We start from the raw sequence: 25,214 nt of genomic DNA, 5'->3' as shown, positions 1-25,214 counted from the left end.
ACACTGCAAAACACAAATATTCTTTATTTTGAAGTCCAACTAAGACTTCTAATGTAATTTAGCACAAATATAAGATAAAAAGGCAAAACAAATACGTATGAATAGTACAACTAAAGTTTACATTTAGAGTTTTTTTTTGTTTTTGTTTTTTTTTTTTTTTTGTTGAGACAGAGTCTCACTTTGTTGCCCAGGCTAGAGTGAGTGCCGTGGCGTCAGCTTAGCTCACAGCAACCTCAGACTCCTCGGCTTAAGCGATCCTACTGCCTCAGCCTCCCGAGTAGCTGGGACTACAGGCATGCGCCACTATGCCCGGCTAATTTTTTCTATATAGATTTTTAGTTGTCCATATAATGTCTTTCCATTTTTAGTAGAGACGGGGTCTCGCTCAGGCTGGTCTCGAACTCCTGACCTTGAGCAATCCACCCGCCTCGGCCTCCCAGAGTGCTAGGATTACAGGCGTGAGCCACCGCGCCCGGCCTACATTTAGAGTTATGTTCATCTCCATGTAATCTACATTAAAAGGAAGGAACAGTTCTTTAGGAAACAGTCCTGAACTAAGAAAGAAAACAGTAAACATAAAATAGCCAATTTAGTATTCGGCAGGTACCATAAACACACATATTTGATCTTAGCTAAAAGGCCAAGAAGCGATAGCAGGTACCATAAACATATGATATAAATGTTTGTAAGGATGGAGACTATATAGCGAATGATTTACTCATAATTCTGCTTACAAAGCAGGGTGATAGTAAAAAAACTCTGGGCTCAGAACTTGCATGTGGCACAACTCCAGGAGGTACCAGTCACAGCACAGATTATTTCAATGGCACACTCTAGGACTATACTGTGTGTAGCCTGTGCAAGTGAACTCAGTAGCCATATTTGGACTCCCAAGTAAGGCAGACCTCGGTTTGGGACATCACTCTGACACTAGCTCTGTAGCTGAGGGCAAGTTACCTCTGGGAGCCACAAATATCTCTAAAATGAGGATGTTAGTATCTATCTCACAGGATTGTTAGGAGGGTTTGATGAGATATTAATGATTATTGGGCACTGTATCATTTGGTTTTATAGGTATTATTTCATTTAATTCTGACATCACAGTACCTGCCAATTAGTAAGCATCTAGTAAGTGTTAGTATTCTCCCATCTCACTCTCAGCTCTTTCTAAATAAACTCTAACCCACCTGCTAGAGTTGGCCTTTGAAAAACAGTAAAAGTTCCACTTTTGATGGTCCAGAGAACCCTAACCCACCAATTATTCGTGTGCAAAAGAAGCATATTAGAATAACATTTGTCCTTTCTAAATATATTAAATAAAGGTAATAACTTAAATAGAATTGGCTACAAGTCTATTTTCTTGAGAGCAAAAACTGTATTTACAGAACCAAAGGACAAAATGTTCCAAAAGCAACATTTAGAGTCATTCCCTGGTCTCACTCTATATCCTTTCAAGCTTCTAGATCTTACCACAAGCTATAGACTCATTTCTTTTTATGAGACATTCTGAATTATTTAAGGCTTTGCTCAACTATTACCTACGGTGGTATATAACCCTTTTTTTTTTTCTCTTCAGGCAACAATTATGTTCTCATACAGTTCTGCTCATACCTATGTTTTAGCACATGAGGAACTGTATCATGATGACACATTTACTGATATGTCTCCACCACCACCACTCTCACCCCTTTAAATAAGATGAGTTCATGGTTCAATAATTTTGCTTGCTGAATAAAATGTCTGCATTACAGAGGACAAAATTACCAGAATCTAAAACAAGTAATATCAGAAACTGAGTCAAAAGATTAGTCATTACTGAGATGGAGTGACTTCTGTTATCTGCTAGCTATTTTAATAAAGCTTGTCAACTTCCTTCCTACTAAATAACGTCTATTAAATTTTTAAAGAAGAAAACTCCATGAGGATTAAACAGTTTAAAAAATTCTCTAACCTTTCTGCCTAAGAAATACTAGCTCAACAATATACCCCCAACCAACATTTACAGAGTATCTTTGACGAAGAGCTAAGATTCCTACTTCAGTGGGGCAAAGGCAATATATGTAACTTAAACATTTGTATCCCTGTAATATTCTGGTCTTGAACTCCTGACCTCATTCGATCTGCCTGTCTCGGCCTCCCAGAGTGCTAGGATTACAGGCGTGAGCCACTGCGCCCAGCCAGTATTCTGAAATATAAATAAATAATAAAATAAAATAAACCCAGTTGCAAATTTTGGTAAAAAAAAAAAAAAAAAAAGATTCCTACCTCAGAGGAACTTATAGTCATCAGTAGGATGGAGAAAACACAACATGTTCTGATTTTACGAAAAGTTCTCAGATTTTGATGAGTTGTCAAAATATTTTAAGTAAAATACCTGTGTTTTCTGTGACTAAACCATCACATAACACTTTTCTTTAAAGGGCTTACCTAAAGCACTAACCACTGCAAGAAGCCTTCCCTGACTCTTCCTCCTAACCCGAGTTAGGCTTCTATCCTCTGTTCAACCTTTGTTCACCTTTGTTATAGCACCCATTTCACTACATTAATGTTGAAAATTAAATATGGCCACAAAATCTCCACAGCTTTTCCATCAAGAGGTATATTTACCCAAACCGTTGAATCTAGACTGGCCTTGTGACTTGCTTTGAACAATAGAACATGGTACAATTTCTAAGCCTCAGCCTTAAGAGGACTTACAGATGCTACTCCTACCCTAAGACCACCACACTGTGAAGAAGCCTAAGACAAAAGACTACATGAAGAGGGAGTCCTAGCCAGCCCAGTCTTGATCCAACTCACCAGATGAATGAAGTTGCATGAGCCCAAGCAAGATCAGCAAAAACCACCCAGTTAATCCACAAAATCATAAAAAATTGTTTTAAACTACTAAATCTTGAGGTAATTTGTTACAAAGACTAGTAGAAACGGCAATAAGATTTTTTAAAACTGTCATCTAGGCTGGGTGTGGTGGCTCAGGCCTGTAATTCTAGCACTCTGGGAGGCCGAGGTGGGCGGATCGTTTGAGCTTAGGAGTTCGAGACCAGCCTGAGCAAGAGCAAGACCCCATTTCTACTAAAAAAACAGGAAGAAATTAACTGGACAACTAAAAATATATATAGAAAAAATTAGCCGGGAATGGTGGTGCATGCCTGTAATCCCAGCTACTGAGGATGCTGAGGCAGGAAGATCGCTTGAGCCCAGTAGTTTGAGGTTGCTGTGAGCTAGGCTGACGCCACTGCACTCTAGCCCGGGCAACAGAGAGAGACTCTGTCTCAAAAAACAACAACAAAAAACCTGTCATTTACCCTAAGCTATAAGCATCATGAGGACAAGCACTACGTCAAATTCCTCCCCATTCTCATCCAGCCGTTTACTATCTTCTCTCTGGCTGTGATGTTTCTCAGTTTCATTACCATCCCCCATGGGACTCACTATGTTCTTTGAAGCTGAGGATTTAGGTCTTTTATCACTTCTGGAAAATATTCAACTATTATCTCCTCAAGTATTTCCTTCTCCCCCATTTTCTTCTTATGGAACACTTAGATATATGTTGGTACTTCTCATCTTCATTTTCGTGTCTCTTAACTGGTCTTTCATATTTTACTATCTTTCCATGCTATCTTCTGGACAAATTCCTCAGACTCATTTTCCAGGTATTTGATTCTCTCTTCAGCCATGTGTAATTAGCTGTTTGACACATCTGCTGAACTTTGAATTTCACTAGCTCTAAATTTCACTGTAGAAATCCTGTTTTTAGTTTTCTTAATCTTTTATTTTTTTTGATAATTTTGTTCTTTTCTAATGTTTTCAAACTTTTAAGTCTTTAATTATTTTAATCGAATTTACCTTAAAGGTTCTACCTAATTATTCTAATGCCTGAGTTCTGGTGGGATTCAATCCTGCTGGGGTTTGCTGACTTGCACATAGTGAATTGTTCTTTGTATATATTTGTAAACTTTGGACTGTGTGCTCTTCTTTTTCAGGGTTATCTGTGGGAATACCATAGAGCCTTGGTGACAAGTACGTTCCTCCAGAGTAGTTTTGCAATTGCTTCTATAAGGTGCCCCAAGAGTATTATAATACCAGCCAAGGAATATGCAGACGGTGTAAATTTCAACCCCAAAGGCACATGAAGGTAAGGCTATGGGCACAAATTCTCAGTAAGACTCCCCTCTAAACCAGTGTCCAAGCTATGAAATACAAGCTTCCTTACTTTCTTCCTGTAACTATAGGCAGATTCCACCTCCCTCCGAGCCTTTCAGTTAGGATATAGCCCCTGAGGATGGTTTGTGAGGAGATCTCAGTTCCAACGCTGCTTTCTCTCAAACCCGAAGCCCTTATCTCTTGTTCATCTTAGCTATCAAAATCCAAGCACCATGGTTATAAAGAGCAGCAAATTCCCCAGTGTAGCCCCAGTGTCAGCTCATAAGTATAGTTTCAACTTTCAGTTCTTTGTTTGTGTTCCTTAAAGATTTGCATTACTTTTCTTATGAATACAGCTAAGCAACTGACAGACTTTGTGTTATATTTCACCCAGCTTTCCTAATTATTTTATATTAGGACACTTTTAGGCTGTCTAGATGATCGTATTTCCAAAATTGGAGCTCTTATCCTGTGGTAGATTACAAGCTGTCAAAGAAATGTTCAACAAAACACTCAATTCAAACTTTTGGGGTGGAAGAGTGATAGACTTTTAAAATGTGTTTTCTAAACCCAATGCATGGGGATGGGTACAAATACACCTAGTGAGTACGTTGCGCACCGTCTGCGAGATGGACATGCTAGAAGCTCTAACTCGGGTGGGGCAAGGGTAATACACGTAACCTAAACATTTGTACACCAATAATATGCTGAAATAAAAAAAAAAAAACAAAAAACCCAATGCATGGTTCTACTTCAGTTTGTTTGTTTTTAGGCATGGGGTCTCACTATGTTTTCCATGCTGGAATGTAGTGACTATTCACAGGTGTGATAATGAGCGCTGCAGCCTCGAACTCCTCACTTCAATTCATCCTCCTGCCTCAGCCTCCCAAGTAGCTGGGACTACAGGCATAAGCTATTGCACCTGGCTCATGGGTCTACTTTTATGTGCATGTTCCAAGCATAAATTTTAGCACCAACACAAAACTAAAGGAAACCCCCTGAAATTCTTGGAATTTATTAAATTTCATATTATATCACACTGAAATGGCAAACAAGATGCTCTACAAATCTTTTGTTTCCTTTTAAAATCATTTTGTTGGTCCCTCTACTAGAAGCTGAGAAAACAAACAAGGTTCCAAAAAAAGAGTGAGCACCACTGAGCAAGACATCTCCAGTAATACTATTATAACTTCCTTGATGACAGATCTACAAATTTAACAATGTTATTACTTCTTAACAGTTCTATATAATGAATAGATGTACTGAAATTACACAGAAATATACAGAGGAAACATTTTAAATTGGGAGAACATGTTCCTCAATTTCCTTGTCTACAAAATACAGTCATGCATCACTTAACCATGGTGATACCTTCTGAGAAATGTGTCAGGCGATTTCATCACTGTGCAAACATCACAGAGTATATTTACACAATCCTTGATGTATAGCCTACTATACACCTAGGCTATATGGTATAGCCTGTTGCTCTTAAGCTACAAACCTGTACAGCATGTTAATGTGCTAAATACTGTAAGCACCTATAACACAATGGTAAGTATTTGTGTATTTAAACATATCTAAATATAGAAAACATATAGTAAAAGTACAGTATTATAATCTCATGGGACCACCATTGTATATGTAGTTCTTCATTGACTGAAATCTCATTATTTGGTGCATGACTCTAGAAGTACCTCTTTCTGGTAAACAAGATAAATGAGAGACCAAGAAAGAAGTAGTCTAGAGGACTCCCTGAGAGACCTTATTCTGTACCATAAATGGTTCATCAAATTAGAAGCAAGAAGACTAAGTCAAAGAGTTACCTCAAAAGTTTACAAGAAAATTTTCAAATGGGAGAAATCCAAAATGAGAGAAGGCTACTTTATTTGTATCTGTATGCATTCTTACTTCCTAGCACAGAAACTGTTCCTAAGCTAATTCTTCCACTTACACACAGGAAGTCCTTTTCCCCAATCAAAAATTTTATTCTTCTTTTGTACTAGTAATGTATCCTCTTTACTGAATAATTCCTATAAATTCATAAATGTCCTGAAACCACTCACTGGAATCCATATCCTCCTGTAAACTACCACTCAGTTTCTCTGCCCTTCTTTTATAGCAAAAGTTCTTGAAAGAGTTTTCTATATTTATTGCCACTTCCTTCTCACCTCCCATTTACTACCCAATCCACGCTAATCCTGCTAATGCTCCAATCTCTCCTAAAACAAAAACAAAAACACTCTTCTTGAGGGTGCCCAAGGCCTCTATCATGTCATTTTTTTCAGTCACCATCTAAATCAACCTCTTAGCAGAATCAGACATACCTGATTACTCCTGCTTTCTTGAAATACTTTCTTCACTTGTCTTCCAAGGCTTTCTACTCTCCTAATTTTCCTTATATCTCACTAGTTATTTCTTCTTACTCTTCTCTGCTGGTTTCTCTTCATCTCAATCTGTAAACAGTAGAGTACTCCAAGGACCAACTCTTACCACTCATCTCTTCAGTATCTACCTCACATTACAGGCAATCTCATCAAATGCTATAGCTTTAAATACCATGTATATACTGTTGATGCCAGCCACTTTTCCTGAGCATTAGTCTCATACATCCAACTAACTACCTGACATCTCCAAGTGGACGTCTAATAGTCATCTCAAATTTAGCATGTTCCCCTGCCCCAATCCTAGTCTTCCATTTTTCTTTCCCATCTCAACAAATGGCACTACTACCAATTACCTAAACAGCCTAGGTCAAAATCTAGGAATGTTTACTTTTCTCTTTGCCTGATACTCTGTATCTAATTTACCCATAGTAACACCAATGAGTCTTACCTTCAAAACATCCTGAATCAGAGCACATTTGCCCTTGCTCTCCTTGCTACCACTCTTGCCCCTTTACTGCCAATTCTCTAGGTAGCTATTCTTTAAAAGATTTATTGAGATATTATTCATAAGACCATACAATTCACTCATTTAAAGAACATATTCAACAGTTTTAAGTATATTTGCAAATATATGCAACCACTACCAAAGTCAGTTTTAAAACATTTTCATCACCTGAAAAAGCAGCACCACACACTCTTAGGGATCACACCTCTCTATTCCCCCAGCCCTAGGCAACCACTTATCTATTTTGTCTAAAGATTTGCTTATTCTGAATATTTCATATTAATGAAATTATATAATTTGTGGTCTTTTGTGACTGGCACGTCACTTACTATGATATTCTCAAGGTTTAGCTATGTTTATAGCATATATCAGTATTTCATTCCTTTTTATGGCTGAATAGTATTCCGCTGTATTTTGTTTATCCATTCAGCAGTTGATGGACATTTTGGTTTAGTTTTTTATATATACTAGATACAAATACCTTATTACTGTGGTCCCCAACCCGTGGGCCAAAGACCGGTACTGGTGGCCTGTTAGGAACCAAGACGCATAGCAGGAGGTGAGCACCTGGCAAGTGAGCGAAACTTCATCTGTATTTACATCCGTTCCCCATTGCTGCCATCACCACCTGAGCTCTGCCTTCCCCTGGTCTGTGGAAAAACTGTCTCCCATGAAACTGGTCCCTGGTGCCAAAAAGGTTAGGGACCACTGTCTTATAAGGTATTTTACAAACTCTTTTAACATTTATGTAGTCCAGTTATCTGTTTTTTCCTTCGTTGCTTGTGCTTTTAATGTGATACGTAAAAATCTGCTGTCAAATCAGAGTTTTCCTGTAAGAGTTACACAGTTTTCACTCTTACATTTAGGTCTTTGATCCATTTTGAGTCAATTTTTATAAATGGTGTGAGGTAAGAGCCCAGTTTCATCCTTTTGCATGTGGCTATCCAGTTGCTCCAGCACTCTGTCCTCATTGCTTGGTGTTAGTATCCTTGCCTAAATTAGTTGAGCACAGACACGTGATTTCTGGGCTCTTGAATTTATTCTGGTGATCTCTATGTCTGCCCTTAAACCAGTAACATATTGTTTTGATTACCACCATTTTGTAGTAAGTTTTGAAATCAGAAAGTGTGAATTGTCTAACTTTCCTCTTGATTTTCAAGATTATGTCAGCTATTCAGGGTTCCTTTGCAATTTCCTAAGAATTTTAGAATCAGCTTGTTAACTTCTTCAAGGTGTTACCTGAGATTCTGATAAGGACTGCACTGAATGTGTAGATCAATTTGGGGAGTACGACCATCTTAACAATATTAAGTCTTTTCATCCATGAACATGGGATGTCTTTTCATTTATATCTTCCTTAATTTTTTCAACAATGTTTTGCAATTTTCAAAGCAAAAACTGCACTTTTTGGTTAAATTAATCACCAAGTATTTTATTCTTTTTGATGCTACTATAAATAGAATTTGTTTTATTATTTCATGATATTCATTGATTCATTGTATGATGTTCACTGCATGAAATACAATTGATTTTTTTGTATATCAATCTTGTATCTTGCAATCTTGCTGAACTTATTAGTTCTAATAGCTTTAGTGGATTCCTTAGGATTTTCCATATACAAGATCATGTCATTTGCAAACAGAATTAGTTTTTACTTCCTCCTTTCCAATCAAGATGCCTTTTATTTATTTTTTTATCCTAACTGGCCTGGCTATAACCACCAGTACAATGTTCAACTGAGGTCATGAATGCAGACATCCTTGTCATCAAGCATGATTTTAGCTGTGGGTTTTTTGTAAATGCCGTTTATTAAGTTGAGAAGTTTCACTCTATTCCTGTTTTGAATTTGTTTGTTTGTTTCATTTGTTCACAAAAAGGTATTGAATTTTGTCAAAGGCTTTTTCTTCATCTATTGATATGATCATGTGGTTTTTGTTTTTTATTCTATTGATATGGTACATTACATTAATAAATTTCAAGTTAAACCAACCTTACATTCCTAGGGTAAAGCCCACTTAGTCATGATATATAATCATTTTTATATTTATATACCAGCTGAATTCACTTGCTAAATATTTGTCAAGAATTTTTATATCCATATTCATAAAAGATATTGGTGTGTACTTTCCCGCTCATGTCTTTGTCTGATTTCGGTATTGGCGTAATACTATTCTCACAGAATAAGTTAAAGAGTATTCTCTACTATTCTGTCTTTAAGGAGAGTTTGTACAGAACGAATAGAAATTCCTATTTAAATATCTGGTAGAATTTAGCAGTGAAGCCTTCTAGGCCTGGGCTTTTAATTAGGATACTTTTTTGATTACCAATTCAATCTCTTTGTTATAGGTCTATTGAGACTATTTTATCAATTTTGTAAATGTCATTCTAGAAATGTGTCCATTTCATCTGAGTTATCTAACTTAACAGCACACAACTGTTTGTAGTATTCCTTTATAATTCTTTTTATTTATGTAAAGTCAATAGTAATGTCTACTCTTTCATTTCTGATTATAACAAGTGTCTTTTTTTTTAATCTTGGTCAATCTACTTAAATGGTAGTCAATTTCGTTGATCTTTTCAAAGAATCAGCTTTTGGTTCACTGATTTTCTATTCTCTATTTCACTAATTTCTGCTCTTATCTTTTATTTCCTTTCTTCTGATTGTTTTAGGTTTAGTGTGCCCTTCTTTTACCAACGTCTTAAGGTGGAGGGCTAGGATATTGATTTTGGATCTATCTTCTTCTTAAGACAGGCACTTCCAGCTATAAGTTTCCCCAATAAGAACTGTTTGAGCTGAATCCCTTAAGTTTTAGTATATTGTGTCCTCATTTTCATTCATCTCGAAGTATTTTCTAATTCCCTTTTTGATTTCTTCTTTGACTTATTTAGGAGTATGCTGTTTAATTTCCCCATATTTCTGAATTTTCTATTTTACTTCTGTTACTGATTTCTAGTTTCATTCCCTTGTGGTTGGATTAATACTTTGAGTGCATTTGAGAAGAACGTATATTCTGCTATTGTTGGGCACAGCGTTCTACAGACCTAAGTTAAATCTAGTTGGTCAACAGTGTTGTTCAAGACTTCTGTTTCCTTATTGATCTGCCTAGGTTTTCCATCCACTAGGGAAAGCTGAGTATAGTAATCTTTAATAATTATTGTTGAATTGTCTTTTTCTCTGTTCGTTTCCATCAGTTTTTGCTTCACGCAATTTGGTGCTGTTATTACGTACACAACTGTTAGATCTTCAGGATGGACTGACCCTTGTAAGAATATAAAATGTCCCTTTTTAGGCCAGGCACTGTGGCTCACGCCTGTAAACCCAGCACTTTGGGAGGCCAAGGTAGGAGGATCACCAAAGTCAGGAGCTCAAGACCAGCCTGGGCAACACAGCAAGATCTCGTCTCTACAAAAACAGAAAGAAAATCAGGCAGGAATGGTGGCACATTCCTGTAGTCCTAGCTACTTGGGAGGCTAAGGCTGGAGGATTCCTTGAGGCCAGGAATTCGAGGCAGCAGTGAGCTATGATCACATCATTGCACTCTAGCCTGGGTGACAGAGCACAATCCTGTGTCTTAAAAAAATATAAGCAAAATGTCCCTTATTATTTCTAGTAATATTTTTTTGTTATAAAGTTTATTTTGTCTAATATCAAAATAGCCACTCTAGCTTTGTGACTGCTCTTTGCATGGTATGTCTTTTTCTATGCTTTTATTTTTAAATCTATTTGTATCTTTAAATCTAAAGTGTCTCCTGTAGACAGCATATAGTTGGATGTTTTCTAATCCAGTCTGACAGTATCTGCCCTTTTGATTATATTGCTTAATTCATTCACATTTGGTATTATTGATACAGTTGGATTTAGGTTTACCATTTTACTGCTTGTTTCTTATGTGTCTCATATCTTTTTTGTTCCTCTATTCCTATTACTCCTGTTTTCTTTTGCACTTAGTAAATATTTTCTAATATAGCATTTACATTTTTTCAATGATTTTTTTTCCATATGTATATATTTTTATTTATATCCTTAGTAGTTGCTCTAGGAATTTACAAGGTACATTTTAATTTATCAAATCAGCTTCTGATTTATACTAACTTAATTCCATTGAGATACGGAAAATTATTCATATACAGCTCTATTTCCTTTTCTCCTTTTGTGGTACTGTTATACATATTACATCTATAAATGTTATGAGTCCAACAAGACACTGTTACAATTACTGTTTTGTGTAATTTTATAAGCACATTTAAGAAAGTTGAGAAAAGCAAGGAAACATATATTTATAGCTTTTGTTATGTTAACCTCCTTATTATTCTGATTCTCTTCATTTGTTCTTGTGAATTTGAGTTACCATGTGGAGTCATTTCCTTAGCCCAAATACATGTCTGTTCCTATCTCCTTTTTCCTGTTATTGGCAACTAAAAAAAACATTGTTTGGAGTCACTTAGTTTCAGCCTGAAGAACTTCCCTTAGTATTAGTATTTTTTATAGGGTGGGTCTGCTAACAACAAATTATCTCAGTTTTTATATATCTCAGAATGTCTTTATTTCACTTTCAGTTTTGAATAGCTTTGCTGAACATAGGATCGCTGGCTGACTGGGTCTTTTTTCTTTGAACATTTTGAATGTTATCCCACTGGCTTTCTTGCCTCCATTGTTTTTGCTGAGAAGTTAGCCATAATCTTACTGGGGTGCGCTTGTAAGTAATGAGTCATTTATCTTTTGCTGCTCTCAAGATTTTTCCCTTGTTTTTGACTTTTAGTATTTTTTTACCAGATATGCCTCTTTGTCGATCTCTCTTCATTTATTCTATTTGGAGTTTACACTTCCTGGATATGTTGATTATTGTTTTTTAATAAATTTGGGATTTCAGCCATTATTACTTTGAATATTTTTTCTGGTCATTTCTCTGTCTCCTCTCCTTCTGATGCTCCTATTATGAGCATATTGGTGAACTTAATAGTGTTCCATATTTCTATAAGGCTGTTTATTTTTCTCCATTCTTTTTTATGTTCCTGGGTAATTTCTACTGATCTATTGTTAAGTTCATTAATTCTTTCTTTGGTCAGCTGAAGTGTACAGTTGTGCCCCTCTAGTGAGTTTTTTCTTTTAGTTATTGTGCTTTGCAATTCTAGAATTTCCATTTGGTTTTATTTTTTAAAAATAATTTCTATCTCCTTATTATTCTCTATTTGATGTGACACTGTCATCACATTTTCCCTTATTTCCTTAAGCATGATTTAGTTTGTTAAACATATTCATAACAGCTACTTTGAAGGCTTTGTGTGTTAAATCCAATTGGTCACTCTCAATAGCAGTATCTGGTGCCTGTTTTTTCGGGGGGTGGGTTATACGGGTCTTTTTTTTTTTTTGATTTCCTGCATGTCTCACAATTTTTGGTTTGAAACTAGACATTTTAGATAATATGTTGTACAAACTCTGGGGACTGGTCTCCCCACTTCAAAACTTGTGTTCATGTTTAGCTTGTTTATTGAGTGACTGGCTAGGTTATTTTAGTAAATTCCAGTGTTAAGCCTCTGATGTTGCTCCTCAGGGGCCTCAGACTTGGAATTGCCCACAGTTACCCTTGGATGAGAATGGTTTTAGCAGGGTGCTCTCTCTCTTTTTCTCTGACCGTACCCAGCTGTGAAGCACCACTAATTGTTGGCTGATTGCTCTACTAATTTCAGCAATGCACTGGACTATAAACTGCTCCATAGACTAAAGCAATCAAATCTGGGGTTTTCTAAAGGGAAAGTTCCAGAGGTCAATGGGTGAGATTTGTTTTGACCCCCGATGGTCTCTTCCCAACTTATGTCTTTCCGTGGTTTCCTCAGGCAAACTAGAAGATCTGCAGCTAAGTTTAAGTGTCCTGTCAATCTACCAATCACCTAATTACCTTTCACCACAACCTACACTGTTTTTGACAGTAATTTTAGGCTTAAACTTCTTTACACTTTCTTGTAAATGAAGTCCATGCCTTTGTGAATAGATCAGAAATATGTTTTATGGCCAGCTTTTCCCCACAGGCAAAATCTCTGAGCCATGGCTTTGGAACTGGAAGTGGGGACAATGGCAAACTTCTCATTGAGTGACACCACAGCTTTAGTTGCTATGCCCAAAGTAGAGCCTCTGTCCCAAGAACAGGGCTGGGCAGAAAAAGGGAAACCCCTACCTCTTAGTCACACTTGGCCAGCAACAGGCAGCTGGAGGTATGATGAGAAATGCTATGCTCTGCTCCTCCCCCAGACAATAGCCCAGACTACGAGCTGGGGGAGAGGGAGTCTTGTCTTCTTGACTGCACCACGCTGGAGTAGAGTTATTATCTCACTCAGTTGGGATAGGGGAAGGAAGGAGTGGGTCTTGGTACAAATAACAGTTTCTTGCTGTTCTTACCAAATTTTAGTAAATTTCCTTGAATAAATGTTTCTTCATTTGCTATATTTCCTTTAGAACACTTCCAGAGACCTTAATGTTTTAATAATTGTCACCAGTTTTGCTGGGGAGTAAGACATGCTCTCGTCCTGGAAGTCCCTCTCAGGCAGTGAGCTCTTAAAAATGTAAATCAGATCATGTTCCCACTCAAACCTCTCCAAAAATTCCCTTCATATATTTTTTTTTTTTTTTTTTTTTTACAGATCCAAGTTTCCTGCTTAGCTCCACAAACACAAAGTGTAAGATCCAGCTCCTGCCCATCACTTGATCTCATCCCTTACCACTTTTTACTTTCTTCACTCTTCTCAAATATCTGCCCTAACAAGGGTTAAGCTCCTCAGGCTCTTTGTATTTGCTGTTCCCTCCTGAATGCTCTTTCCCCAGATTTCTCCATGGCTTTCTTCCTCATTTCATTTGGCGCTTACCTCAAATGTCATCTCAAGACCTTCTCTAAAAAAGCACCTGTCATTCACTCTTGTTTACTTTTTTAGTTTTACTGTGTTTTTTCTCCCCTTGAGACAGTGTCGCACACTTGTCACCCAGGCTGGAGTGTAGCAGCATGATCAGAGTTTACTGCAACCTCAAATTCCTGGGATCAAGTGATCCTCCTGCCTCAACCTCCCAAAGAGCTAAGACTACAGATGCCCACCACCATGCCCAGCTATTTTAAAAAAAAATTTCGTAGAGATGGCGTCTCACTATGTTGCTCAGGCTAGTCTCAATCTCTTGGCCTTAAGCAATCCTCTTGCCTGGGTCTCCCAAAATGCTAGGATTACAGGTGTGAGCCACAGTGCCCAGCCAGTTTTACTGTTTTTCATTTATATCTCTGTACATTTCGGAGTGCGAGTAAGAGTTTTCAAACTTTTGACAAAATTTTTTAAAGGTCAAGGAACAATCACAATGTCATTCACTATTTATCCATGTGTCCTGCCTTTTCTTCACAGCACCGAAATTTACTTGACACATTTATTTTCTTATTTGCTTAGAGTATGTTTCCCCAGTAGAATTAAAACTAGGAGGGCAGGGGCTTTGCCATATGTTGTTCACCACTGTACTCCAGTACCTAAAAAAGTACTTGGCACATAGTCATTACTTAATAAACATTTGTTGAATGAACAGATGTAAACAGGAATTGAAATATTTTTAAAATTACTATTTTAAACGACAACTTTGATAATCTGTTTTTATTTATATCCATAAAGAGCAGAGTAACAGAATATGGGAAAAGAAGTAATAGTTGTTATTTGGCTGAGAGACGATAAAAAGAAGTGGTCAATGGCCAGGTATTCAAATTTCTGTTTCAATAATCCTAACTTATGTTTATTAATAGCACTGCTGACCTGCCAGTGCCCTCATGTTACATACACCAGGACCAAAAGAAATAAGTATCCCTAATTCAGTGGAAAAGTGAAAAAAATACTAAAATGACAAATGTTTATACTATAACCACAAGTTTTGACATTTAGGGGTACTGGAAGATTTAGGAAAAGCTAATCAAAGATCAAATACAAATTTCTCAATAAGTATAAATAAAACTAACATTACAGAAAACAGTGTATCATATCCATGTTCTCACTTTCCCCGCATATCCCTTTCCTTTTAAGGCCAAGTTTTGCAATGGGCTTAGCAAAACTAAGTAAAACAAACTTAGGTTATGGAGTTTTACCTTGAGTCCTGTTTTCTCGTCATCACTTCCATTATTTGTAGATGGTGTCTCATCTCCTTGCCTGGAAACCAAGACAAAATCTTCACTATTAAGAGTAGATACTGAGTCTGAGGAGACACTGATTTTTCCAACAGAGGCTTTGTCATCCATAACTCAAGAATGAGGCTCAACTCATGAATGATTAAATATTTTTAAGATGCCTGAAAAACAAAAACCATAAAGATACTCATATAGAAGTCCAGATATTCAATTATGCTCTAATTCTCACAAAACATATGGAAAAACTTGAAAAAAAAGATACTTCCAAAAAATTTTCCTAAGACTGTCACTACTTTCAGTTTAGGCTTTTTATTCCAAATAAAAGGGAATTTTATGCTATTCAAGACCAAGATATTTCAGACGTCAAAAAAATAAATAAAACATATTCCCTTCAGAATAACACTACCTATCCATAGTGATTTCTTTAGCATATGTTTCAACTCTGGTCGTAGCCTCCAAAAATAATGAAGTACTAAACTTCTGTTTTCTACCCTTTTTTTTATTATTATTTCAGCATATTGTGGGGGTACAAAAGTTTAGGTTACGTACATTGTCCTTGTGCCCCCCCCCCCCACCTAGAGTCAGAGCTTCAAACGTGTCCATCCTCTAGACAGTGCGCATCGCACTCATTATGTATGTATACACTCCCCCCCCAACATGGGCCCGACACCCGATCAATGTTATTCCTGAATGTGCTCTTAGGTGATGATCAGTGAAACCAATTTGATGGTGGATACATGTGGTGCTTATTTTTCCATTCTTGTCTACCCTTTAATTTTTAAAGCTGTACACATAAATGAAATTAAACACACTTAGTTACTGTGAAAGCACAATAACTAAGGTTTTCCTAGCATTATTGGTACTTAAATTTAAAATACTAGCATAGTTTTAACAAACAAAATTTCACATTAACACCCAACAGAGATAAAATCAAGGCAGATAAGCATAAATTCTCAAGCTGGGAAATACTTCACATAGCAAGAAACCAGAAGCCTATTAAAAACTCAATTTTCCCACACCACAGTTTCTTAGAATCAACTTGGTATGAACATTATCCAATAAAAGTTTCATGCCAAAAATTCTCAGCAAAAAGGATAAAGATGTGTCACTTATGAAAAGTCTTTCAATTATTTATTCACTCCTGGAATAAAACTCAAACTCATCTATCATTTGAAAACCTAGTTCTGCATTCTTTGTGGCAATGTTTCATTTGGTTGTCAAAACATCAACAGAATAATGCATTATACCCAGTGTTTTAAACAATTAACAAAAGTAACTACAGCTCTCTGTTCATCTTTTACCTCAAAGAGGTAAGGTCCTAAAAATCTGTTTAATTTCTCCAATTGAGAAGTCCTGACTTATTCTTTGGATTTTTAATTGAACAGATATTTACTGAACATATACCATGCGTCAAGCACTATTTTCTGCTCAAAAGCCAATATATATAACACCTGGCAGCAGGAATTACACAATTTCTCCATAGTATAGTTGGGAAAAAAAACTTAGAAATCAACACTGTTAAACAATAAAATAGCAATCTCAAGAGGAGAAGTATGGTCATTTAGTCAATGACACAGCTAAAGCTAGAACCCCGGACTCTCTGCTGCTTTTTATTTAAACTAATTCCCCTGTTTAGAGGCTACTACAGGTTTACATTTTATAGGACCAAATCTAAATACATAATGTAGCATTCAAAAACATTTCAAAATGTACTTTTGAAAAATTAAAAGAAAAATGTTTAAATTAATTCAATGAATACTTAAATATTGAGTGCCTAGTGTATAAAGTACAAGCTATGATAAACAAAAGAAATTAGATTCTTGCCCAAAAGGAGTTTATGGCTTAGTGGAGAACAGAGGCAAATTGTATAGGCTAATAGGTGCAGACTCAGGGTAAAGAAAACTATGGGAACACATTGGGAGAGGAGCTAACTTAGACTTCTGCAAAGGATAAATACTTTAATACCTCCAGGTATTTGCCTTCATAGGATCCTCCTTCTGGTGTGGTTTCCTTGCTTCTGTACTTGATCAACCCCAACTCATCATTAATGATCTATATCTCTTTCTCTTAGTAGCCTTCTCAGTCCACTTGCCCATTCTTACCTCACAGTCAAATGAACTGCTTCCCTTCAGTCTGTTCCCATAGCATTTACATTTGACTTTTTTATAGCATCTATTATGTTGTTTTAATAATTTGATGGTAAGTGCTTCCTTAATTTAATCATCACATCTATATTTCACAGATGAGGAAATAAAAGCTTAGAGAGATGGTATAACTTAGAGAGATGGTCTAACATAATGTGGTTAGAGGCAAAGCCAAAAATTAAACCCAGTTATTTATGACTCTAAAGGCCGTGTTCTGCCCTTTAGATTATGATGGCTTTCTAATGCCACCAATTTGTGCCTTGTCCCAAAACATTCAGTATTGGGTGAAGAAGTCTTTATCTATTTTAGAACTTGTACTTTATGGGAGGTTTTCATGCTTAATCAATTAAATCTTCTGTCCACCTTTTAAAATGTGATTAACAGTAGGACAGCAAAGGACCTGGGAAAATGTTCTAAAGCTATGATCTAAGAGACTAATATCTGTGTATGATACTCTAGACTCAAAAATACTTTGGTATTTTCACTATGGAATTGAGAAGATTTGGTAGGCTCAAAGTTTCATCTATTTTCTTTGAGAAGGTGATAGGAAAATACACTTTATAAGATACTTTATTGTTTGTTTTGGCAACTGAAAGTAACTGAATCACTCAGCAAGAATGAGGTTTATCAGAACACTAAGTAATACAGGAAAAATCACACAAGACTCCTTTTTTCTCTGACCTCTGTGGACAGAAGTGAAGAGGGAGCCCAGGGCTCCACAAGCTCTGGGTGAGATAAGCCCTTCCCTGGCCTCCACAATGAAGAGGTACCTCAGAACCTGGTGTACTTCTGGCAATATTCTAGAGATTCACAACCTCTGTCTCAAGATGATAAGGACTAATTTTTTTTAATCCCTACTTACGTCAGTTACCACAAAAAGTCCCCTACTCTAATTCTCCATCCTTCACACTGTAATTCTAATTCCTATGGAAAATAAAGTACAAAATTCCACCCCCACTGCCATCCTCCTCCCTACCTTTCTCGATAGCACCCATAACCACTTGACACACTTTTACATTTTAGTAATTTGTTTTTAAGTATCATGTAAACTAGAACCTAAGCTTCACGAGAGCAAGAATTTTTGTGTTTGATTAACTGCTATACCCCTAGCACCTGGAACAATGCCTGGCATACAGTAGGTGCACAACTATTTATTAAAGTAGGGTAAATGGCAAATAAAGATGGAAAAGAGCAAGAGCCACTCAATGAAAAGGTAAGACCACCTTTTATAAATTGACAATGAAAACTGCAGTTATATTTGTGAAGGGGAAGCACACAATTAAGAGCTAAGAAAAACCCAAGTTAGAATACTGGTTCTACTACTTACTAACAGTATGAGCTTGTCACACAGACCCTCAGTTTCCATAATAGAAAATGTTACATTATCTAACAGAGCTATTGTAAAAATTACTAAAGACTATATCTATAAAGCATTTAAAAATACATATAGAAAATTGTAAGCACCCAATAATTAGCTTTTCAAAAACATAACTTCCAATTTGAATTAACAGATATTAACTGATTTAAACAATCCACGCAAGGAAACATTGAGGTTAATAGATAACAGATTTTCTAATTTCACATTGCAATTTGTTTATATCTAAATAAATGTAAAGGAATACTTCCAATACAATTGTCTTACCTACGTATAATACAAAGAAATAAAATGCATCCATTCTTTATTTCATTTTATCATACTAGTAATTTTATAAGATAGAATAAGGACTATTATCCCACTTTAAATAAGATAATGTACATATGAATACTCCAGTAATTTAGTAGGCACTCACAGCTTGCCTCTTTCTTTTACAGAAGTTTTGAGCCTAGACTCCTGTTACATCTAATTAACAACAGGGCCAGGTTGATGAGTGCACATTCAGGGATGTTTCTTTCTCTACGTCTCTTTTAATGAAGTCAAGCCACTTGACATGATAGGTAATTTTGTTAACTTATGCAGCCTTCTGCATCACATCCAAAAGTTCAATTATGCTTTGTTTTCATTCATCTACCCTTTCATTGCTTTTATTAATATTCTTATAGACACACACAAGTTCACCAGATTTTTATTGAAAATTAGTCTCATGACACTGAAACTCTTTATCAACTTTTTGCCCAAATTGATGCTCTGTGCCATAGTGACAATTTTATACTGCAAAGAATATAACATAAAATGCATCTCAATATGCTGACTAGAGTCACATTCATTCTCCATCTCCTCTTCAACACTCTACACCCAGCTAATGGAGAGTGAAATGGAATGAACTGGCCAAGACAAAGACTCTTTTGACAGTCCTTCAATAGCAGTCGGCTCCTAGATGATCAATGTTTACCTTTTAAAAACTTGAACTTTTTTTTTTTGGACAGAGTACTATCAGATATTTGTATTGTTTCTAGCTACTAACATCATTCTGAGCAGTAACATAAACAGGGAACTTGCAGTGGCATGGATTTGCTAATGTGCAATTGTAGAGAAAAAAATCACCTCCCGGTAAGTGACCCACCTAGCTTAATAAAAGAGGCATGGGTGATAGTTTTAATTGAACTTGACATAGTAGAGGCAAAATGTGCTAATGCCCAGACACCAGTCCAGAGCTTGGTTCACCTTTATTTCCTTGGTTTTCCTGACACATTCTTTTTAAAGGAGTAGTATTAACTGCCTCCACCACTACCACTTAAATGGGACTCCCTACTCTCACCCAACAGTCCCTTCCAAAAACCTGACCCTTCCTTCTCACCAACCTTCCTGAATCTCTTCTTTTAAAAACCAACAATAACACAATTTGCAAAACTCAACGAATTCTTTCAGTCCTCATCTTACTCCTACCAGCTGAAGTAAATGAAAATGCCACCCATTTCTTTATTCTGAAACTTATCTTTTTGCTTCCATTTTCTACCTCTATCTTTTTCTAGTCTTCATTTAGGTTCCTTTTCTTCTGCCTATTTAAAAAATTTCCTTCTTGTCCTCTTTTCCCTGGCTATCTCATTAGCTAACATAGTTACAGCTTTCTATTGCATGCTAATAATACTCTAGACCTAACTTTTCTCTTGAATTCCATGTGGGTATTTGCGTTATGTTTTCCTTTTTTCCAATTCAGTATCCAGTGTCTGATTTGTGCCAGGCACTGTTGTATATTGTTATGCTGAGGAAGAAAAGTTACTCCTTATTTTTGACAGTCTTACAATGGTAGAAAAAAGAGACTGGTAAACAAGTAGTTATAGTTAAGTATAGTGCTTGTTATAATAGAGGTATGTAAAGAGTATAATGGATATATACTACAGAGCTCTACTACATGTGTCCCATGGTCTTCTCAAAATCAATCCCATGTGTTCAAAACCAATCTATGCAATCCCCTCATGTCAGCATATTCTTCCTAGGTTCTCTACACTATGAACAACCACAGATCCAAGATAGGCAGATAGATAGATAAATAAATCCTCGACTCCTTTTCTTATTCTCCCTTGGAACCCTAATGGATTATAGTTTCAAAACATATCTCAAATCTATTCCTTCTTCACCAACCCTCATGTTACTAACTCGTATTTTATTCTCTTTCAACTTGGCTGCAACAGAAGTCTTCCTATCTAGACCCCTCTAAGGTCACTGATTATCTAGCTCCCATAGTTAATTTCTAAAACTTATTTAACCATATATCCCAACCTCCGACTTCCTCAAAACCATTAATTGCTTCTGACTAAAAACAGAATAAAATCCAAACTCCTTATATCACTTAGTTCTACAAAATCTGGAGCCAATCTACCATTCTAGTCTTACCTCCTTCTATCAAACTATACAACACACCAAATATGTTATATATTTTTACATTTTCAAGTCTTTTCATGTACTGCTTGCTAAGCTGAGAATGTGTCTTTGTTTCCCCAGCTAGCCTTTCTCCGCCAACAGCAATCTAGTGATACAATCAAGTATTCAACTTCTCCCTTTCCCTTCTGCAATGTTCATTTTCTTCTAGCATGCCTAAGGGTTTTTGTTTGATTTTTAGTTCTATCACAGGTTTATAGCATGCATCACACAGTAAAATAATATTAACACTTCTTTTCTACTCTGCCATATTGATTGATCCATTCACTCCAGAAGCAATTACTAAGTATAAACCACCATGTCAAATGCTGGGAACACAATGGGTACAAACATAGTCCCCAGAATTACTTGTGGACAGGGATTTTATGTTTTATTCATATTAATTTCATATTCTTGCTTAGTGGCAGCATTTAATAAATTTGGCTGGTTGAATATACTTCAGTGTTTAGCAGGGTATAAGTAATGTGAGGAGGGCAAATGACAAATACGCTACATTACATGCATGTATCAAGGATGTGGCTACAGATGATGACTAGAATATTGAATAGACTCACGACCAAAAACAAGTGAAAGAACAATGAGTCACAAAACGTACTTTGAACCCTCTGGACCAAACACGCTCATCACTTCCCCCCCAATCCAGTGAGCAAATGAGAACAGCTTTAGGGAATCTAAGAGGGATGCTTAAATCATCTTGCTAAATCTGAAGAGAAAGTAATACTTATTAGTTCTTGAAGTGCAATTATATGCCCAACACGGTACTAAAAAGTTTTACATGCATTATTATTAATCTTCACACTAACCTTGCCAGATGGGTATTAACTTCATATGACAGACAAACTGAGGTTTAGGCAGGTTGATAACTTGCTTAAGTTCACAGAGAAAATTGTGGAACTTGTTCCAAACCCAGGTATCTAGGTGCCTCTGTCCTTTTCTGGATTGCATGTCTCTCCTTCTTGATGTCCCTATCTCCATTCTCTCCCCATTCCAATCCATCCTCTATGCTGCTCCCAGTTGTATCCTTCTAAAACACAGATCTGGCAAGATTACTCTCTGTTCAGAAAAAGAATAAGACAGGAAGTAGCAAAAGAATCAAGTCTGAAAGATGTAGTAGCAGGCCAATTCCTGTGGGTTTTTAACTCTTTAAAATTAAACAAGCAAAGTACAAAGAAGCTATTAAAAAAAAAAAAAATCACACTATATTAGTCTCAACTTTTTTCTTTTTTTCCTGGCTCTGAACTTTGTTTCCCTGTACTGGTTTTTACATGAATTTCTCACAGCCTATCCCTGGAAAGGGTGGGACAGATCTAACAAAACTCAATGGAATACCATCCCTTCTTTATAAAAATAAATTCCTTTCCACCATTACTAAATGCTAAACAATAGAGGTCTTTGTTTTAAGTCTGACTCTCAATTTGGTGGCTGTTTCTTTGAATTATTTTAGTGAGCTAAGAAAACCATAATAATTTAAACTTTCTGATTATTTTCAGCTTAGCTTAAAAAACCAAAACCAAAGAAAACAAAACTTAATCATCTTGGGCCTACTTGTACCTAAAGGCAAGAAAAACCAGCTTATCTAAAACTCACTGTTCGGCAAATTTTAACCTACCATGCCTGCAACAATTTATTTCTTCAAACTATTAAGTGATTTTTAGTTCAACTGCAGATGAACTAAAAAAAAAAAAAAAATAACTGAATTAAAGGATTATAGGAATTTGAAAGACAAAGTAAAAGCTAAAAAAAATTTTTTTTTGCATTGTGGTTAAAGATACATAAATGTCACCATTTTAGCCATTTTTAAGTATACAGTTCTGTGTCATTAAGTACATTCACACTGTTGTGCAACCATCACCATCAGCCATCGTTGGAACTTCTTTTTTCCCCAACTGACACTCTGTGTCCATTAACACTAACTCTCCATTCTCCCCCACCCCTCAGCCCTGACAACTACCATTCTACCTTCTATCTCTATGAATTTGACTACTCTAAGTACACCTCATATAAGCAGTGGAATCATATAATATTTGTCCTTTTGTAACTGGCTTATTTCATTTAGTGGGTCTTTAAGGTTTATTCATGTTGTCAGAATTTCCTTCCTTGTTAAGGCTGAATAATATTCTACTGTATACATAATATATTTTGTTTATCCATTCATCCTTTGGTAAGTTTTTAGAGCCTGAGTGTAACTTCACAGGATCTTTGTATAAATTCACAAAATCAATACACCAAATAGTGTAAAGAGCCAATGTTTTCAGAATTCTCACTTTCTCATGAGTAATCAACACTTTGTTTTTCTAGACAGGGTCTTGCTCTGTTGACTGGGCTAGAATGCAGTGGCATCATGTCATCACAGCTCAAACTCCTGGGTTCCAGCAATCCTTCTGGCTCAGCCTCCCAAGTAGCTGGGACTACGGGCACATGCCACCATTCCTGGCTAATTTTTCTGTTTTCTGTAGAGATGGGGTATTGCTATGTTGCTCAGGTTAGTCTGGAACTCCTAGGTCAAATGATTCTCCTACCTTGGCCTCCCAAAATGATAGGATTATAGGTGTGAGTCACTGCGCCCAGCCAGTAATCAAGCTTTATCAGATTTTTTTTTTAAACTTAACAATCTACTATTAATATTTTAACAGAAAAAAAAAAAAAAAAAGACTGGGAGTTGAACTCCCGGGTATTTTTTTAATTTAACTTAGACAATGCTGTAGCTTCAGTTATGTAAAATGAGGGGACTGAACTCTTTCTTCCTGTGTGAGTATCCAGGAAAAGGGGAAAAACATCAGGTGCTTTCTAGTACAATTTCATGAGGTAGGCACAAGTAGCTCAATTTCTACAAATGAATAAACTGGGTCTCAGAGTGATTAAGTAGCTTACCTTCCGTCATATACTAAGTGCAAGACTTGGGATATCAATGTCTTTCTGATCCTAAAATTCGTATCTCCCCTATACCTTGATCGGTCTAATGAAAGGTATAAGAAGTAAGAAGAGGGGATGAAATGCACATAAAACAACTCATTTAACTCTGTGTTGACTATTTGAATGTAATGATCTTAACACCTGAAAAAGTAAAACTTTGTCAATGGTTTTCCCACATTTCTGTAGATAATTCAAGAAACAGCATTTTAATTTTTTCCAGAACTCTAGATATTCTGGCTTTATGCCACTTCAACATGGTACCTCTGAAACTAAATATCTGAATTGTTATTTGGATGCCATTTCTACAACAGAAACTACCCCTGGGAACACAGGGAAAGTTAGCTTAATGTTAATGTACTACTCATTCACAAGGTCAGATCTGATTATATATCTGACTTTGCTATTATAGATTAAAAAAAAAAAAAAACTTTGTCTTTACTTTTTCTGAACAGATTTCTAAAGTATAATTAATTAGCATTTTATAAATATAAACATGAGCATACTTTTAAGCAATGCAGAGTTGTTCAAAGATCTTTCCATCTTTTAGGAAATTAGTTAATATAGTTCCTTCTCACCCATAATTAGAAAATGAATCTATTTCATTTAGAATATCCACTTGTCTACACTTAGATCAGAAATGTTTGCATTATTCACTTCTCCTTAATCTATGTGAATTTAATGCCTAGCAAGCAAATCAGTCAATACATGACCAAAGCCCTTATAAGGTAAATGCAGTAAACACAATTTCTCTTTTCTATGATCTGTTTGATTTTCAAGGGAATGAGTAGGCAAACCACAAATGTTTGGCGGAAGACACAGGTGTTTTCTGCACCTTCTGATATGAGAAGGCCCTGGTCCATAGTTATACAGGGATGAAGAGACATTTGACAAGTGTGTCCAATAAGGGATGAACAAGCAGTCAATAAGCATTTACTGAGCACTTCATTCACACCACTGTAATAGGTACTATGTAAAAAGATACAAAGTTTACAAATATTTTAATTAAGTTCCACAAATGTTTTTAAACCTATCTGAAAAGATCTTTTCTTATAAACAAAGACAACAAACTAAAAAAAAAACAAAAAACAAAAAAAAAAACACCTTTTTGCTAGAGGAGAATTTTTAATACATGCTTTTAAGGTTAGACAGAAATCAGATTTTTCCTGTATT

The 25,214-nt window shown here is 36.1% G+C and overlaps 1 protein-coding gene across 1 annotated transcript in view; it reads right to left on the bottom strand.

The window, feature by feature from the left end:
- The window catches only part of RABGAP1 (RAB GTPase activating protein 1), a 143,743-nt gene that overhangs the window by 115,041 nt on the left and 3,488 nt on the right, over positions 1-25,214 (bottom strand). The window contains exon 2 of the mRNA XM_069476753.1: positions 15,132-15,331. Within this exon, the coding sequence (XP_069332854.1) occupies positions 15,132-15,281 (150 nt within the window). The 5' untranslated portion in view covers positions 15,282-15,331. The remainder of the gene's footprint in view (positions 1-15,131; positions 15,332-25,214) is intronic.

Source organism: Eulemur rufifrons, chromosome 7 (assembly GCF_041146395.1).
Source record: "Eulemur rufifrons isolate Redbay chromosome 7, OSU_ERuf_1, whole genome shotgun sequence".
Lineage (NCBI taxonomy): Eukaryota > Metazoa > Chordata > Mammalia > Primates > Lemuridae > Eulemur > Eulemur rufifrons.
This window is presented reverse-complemented; position numbering and strand designations above follow the sequence as displayed.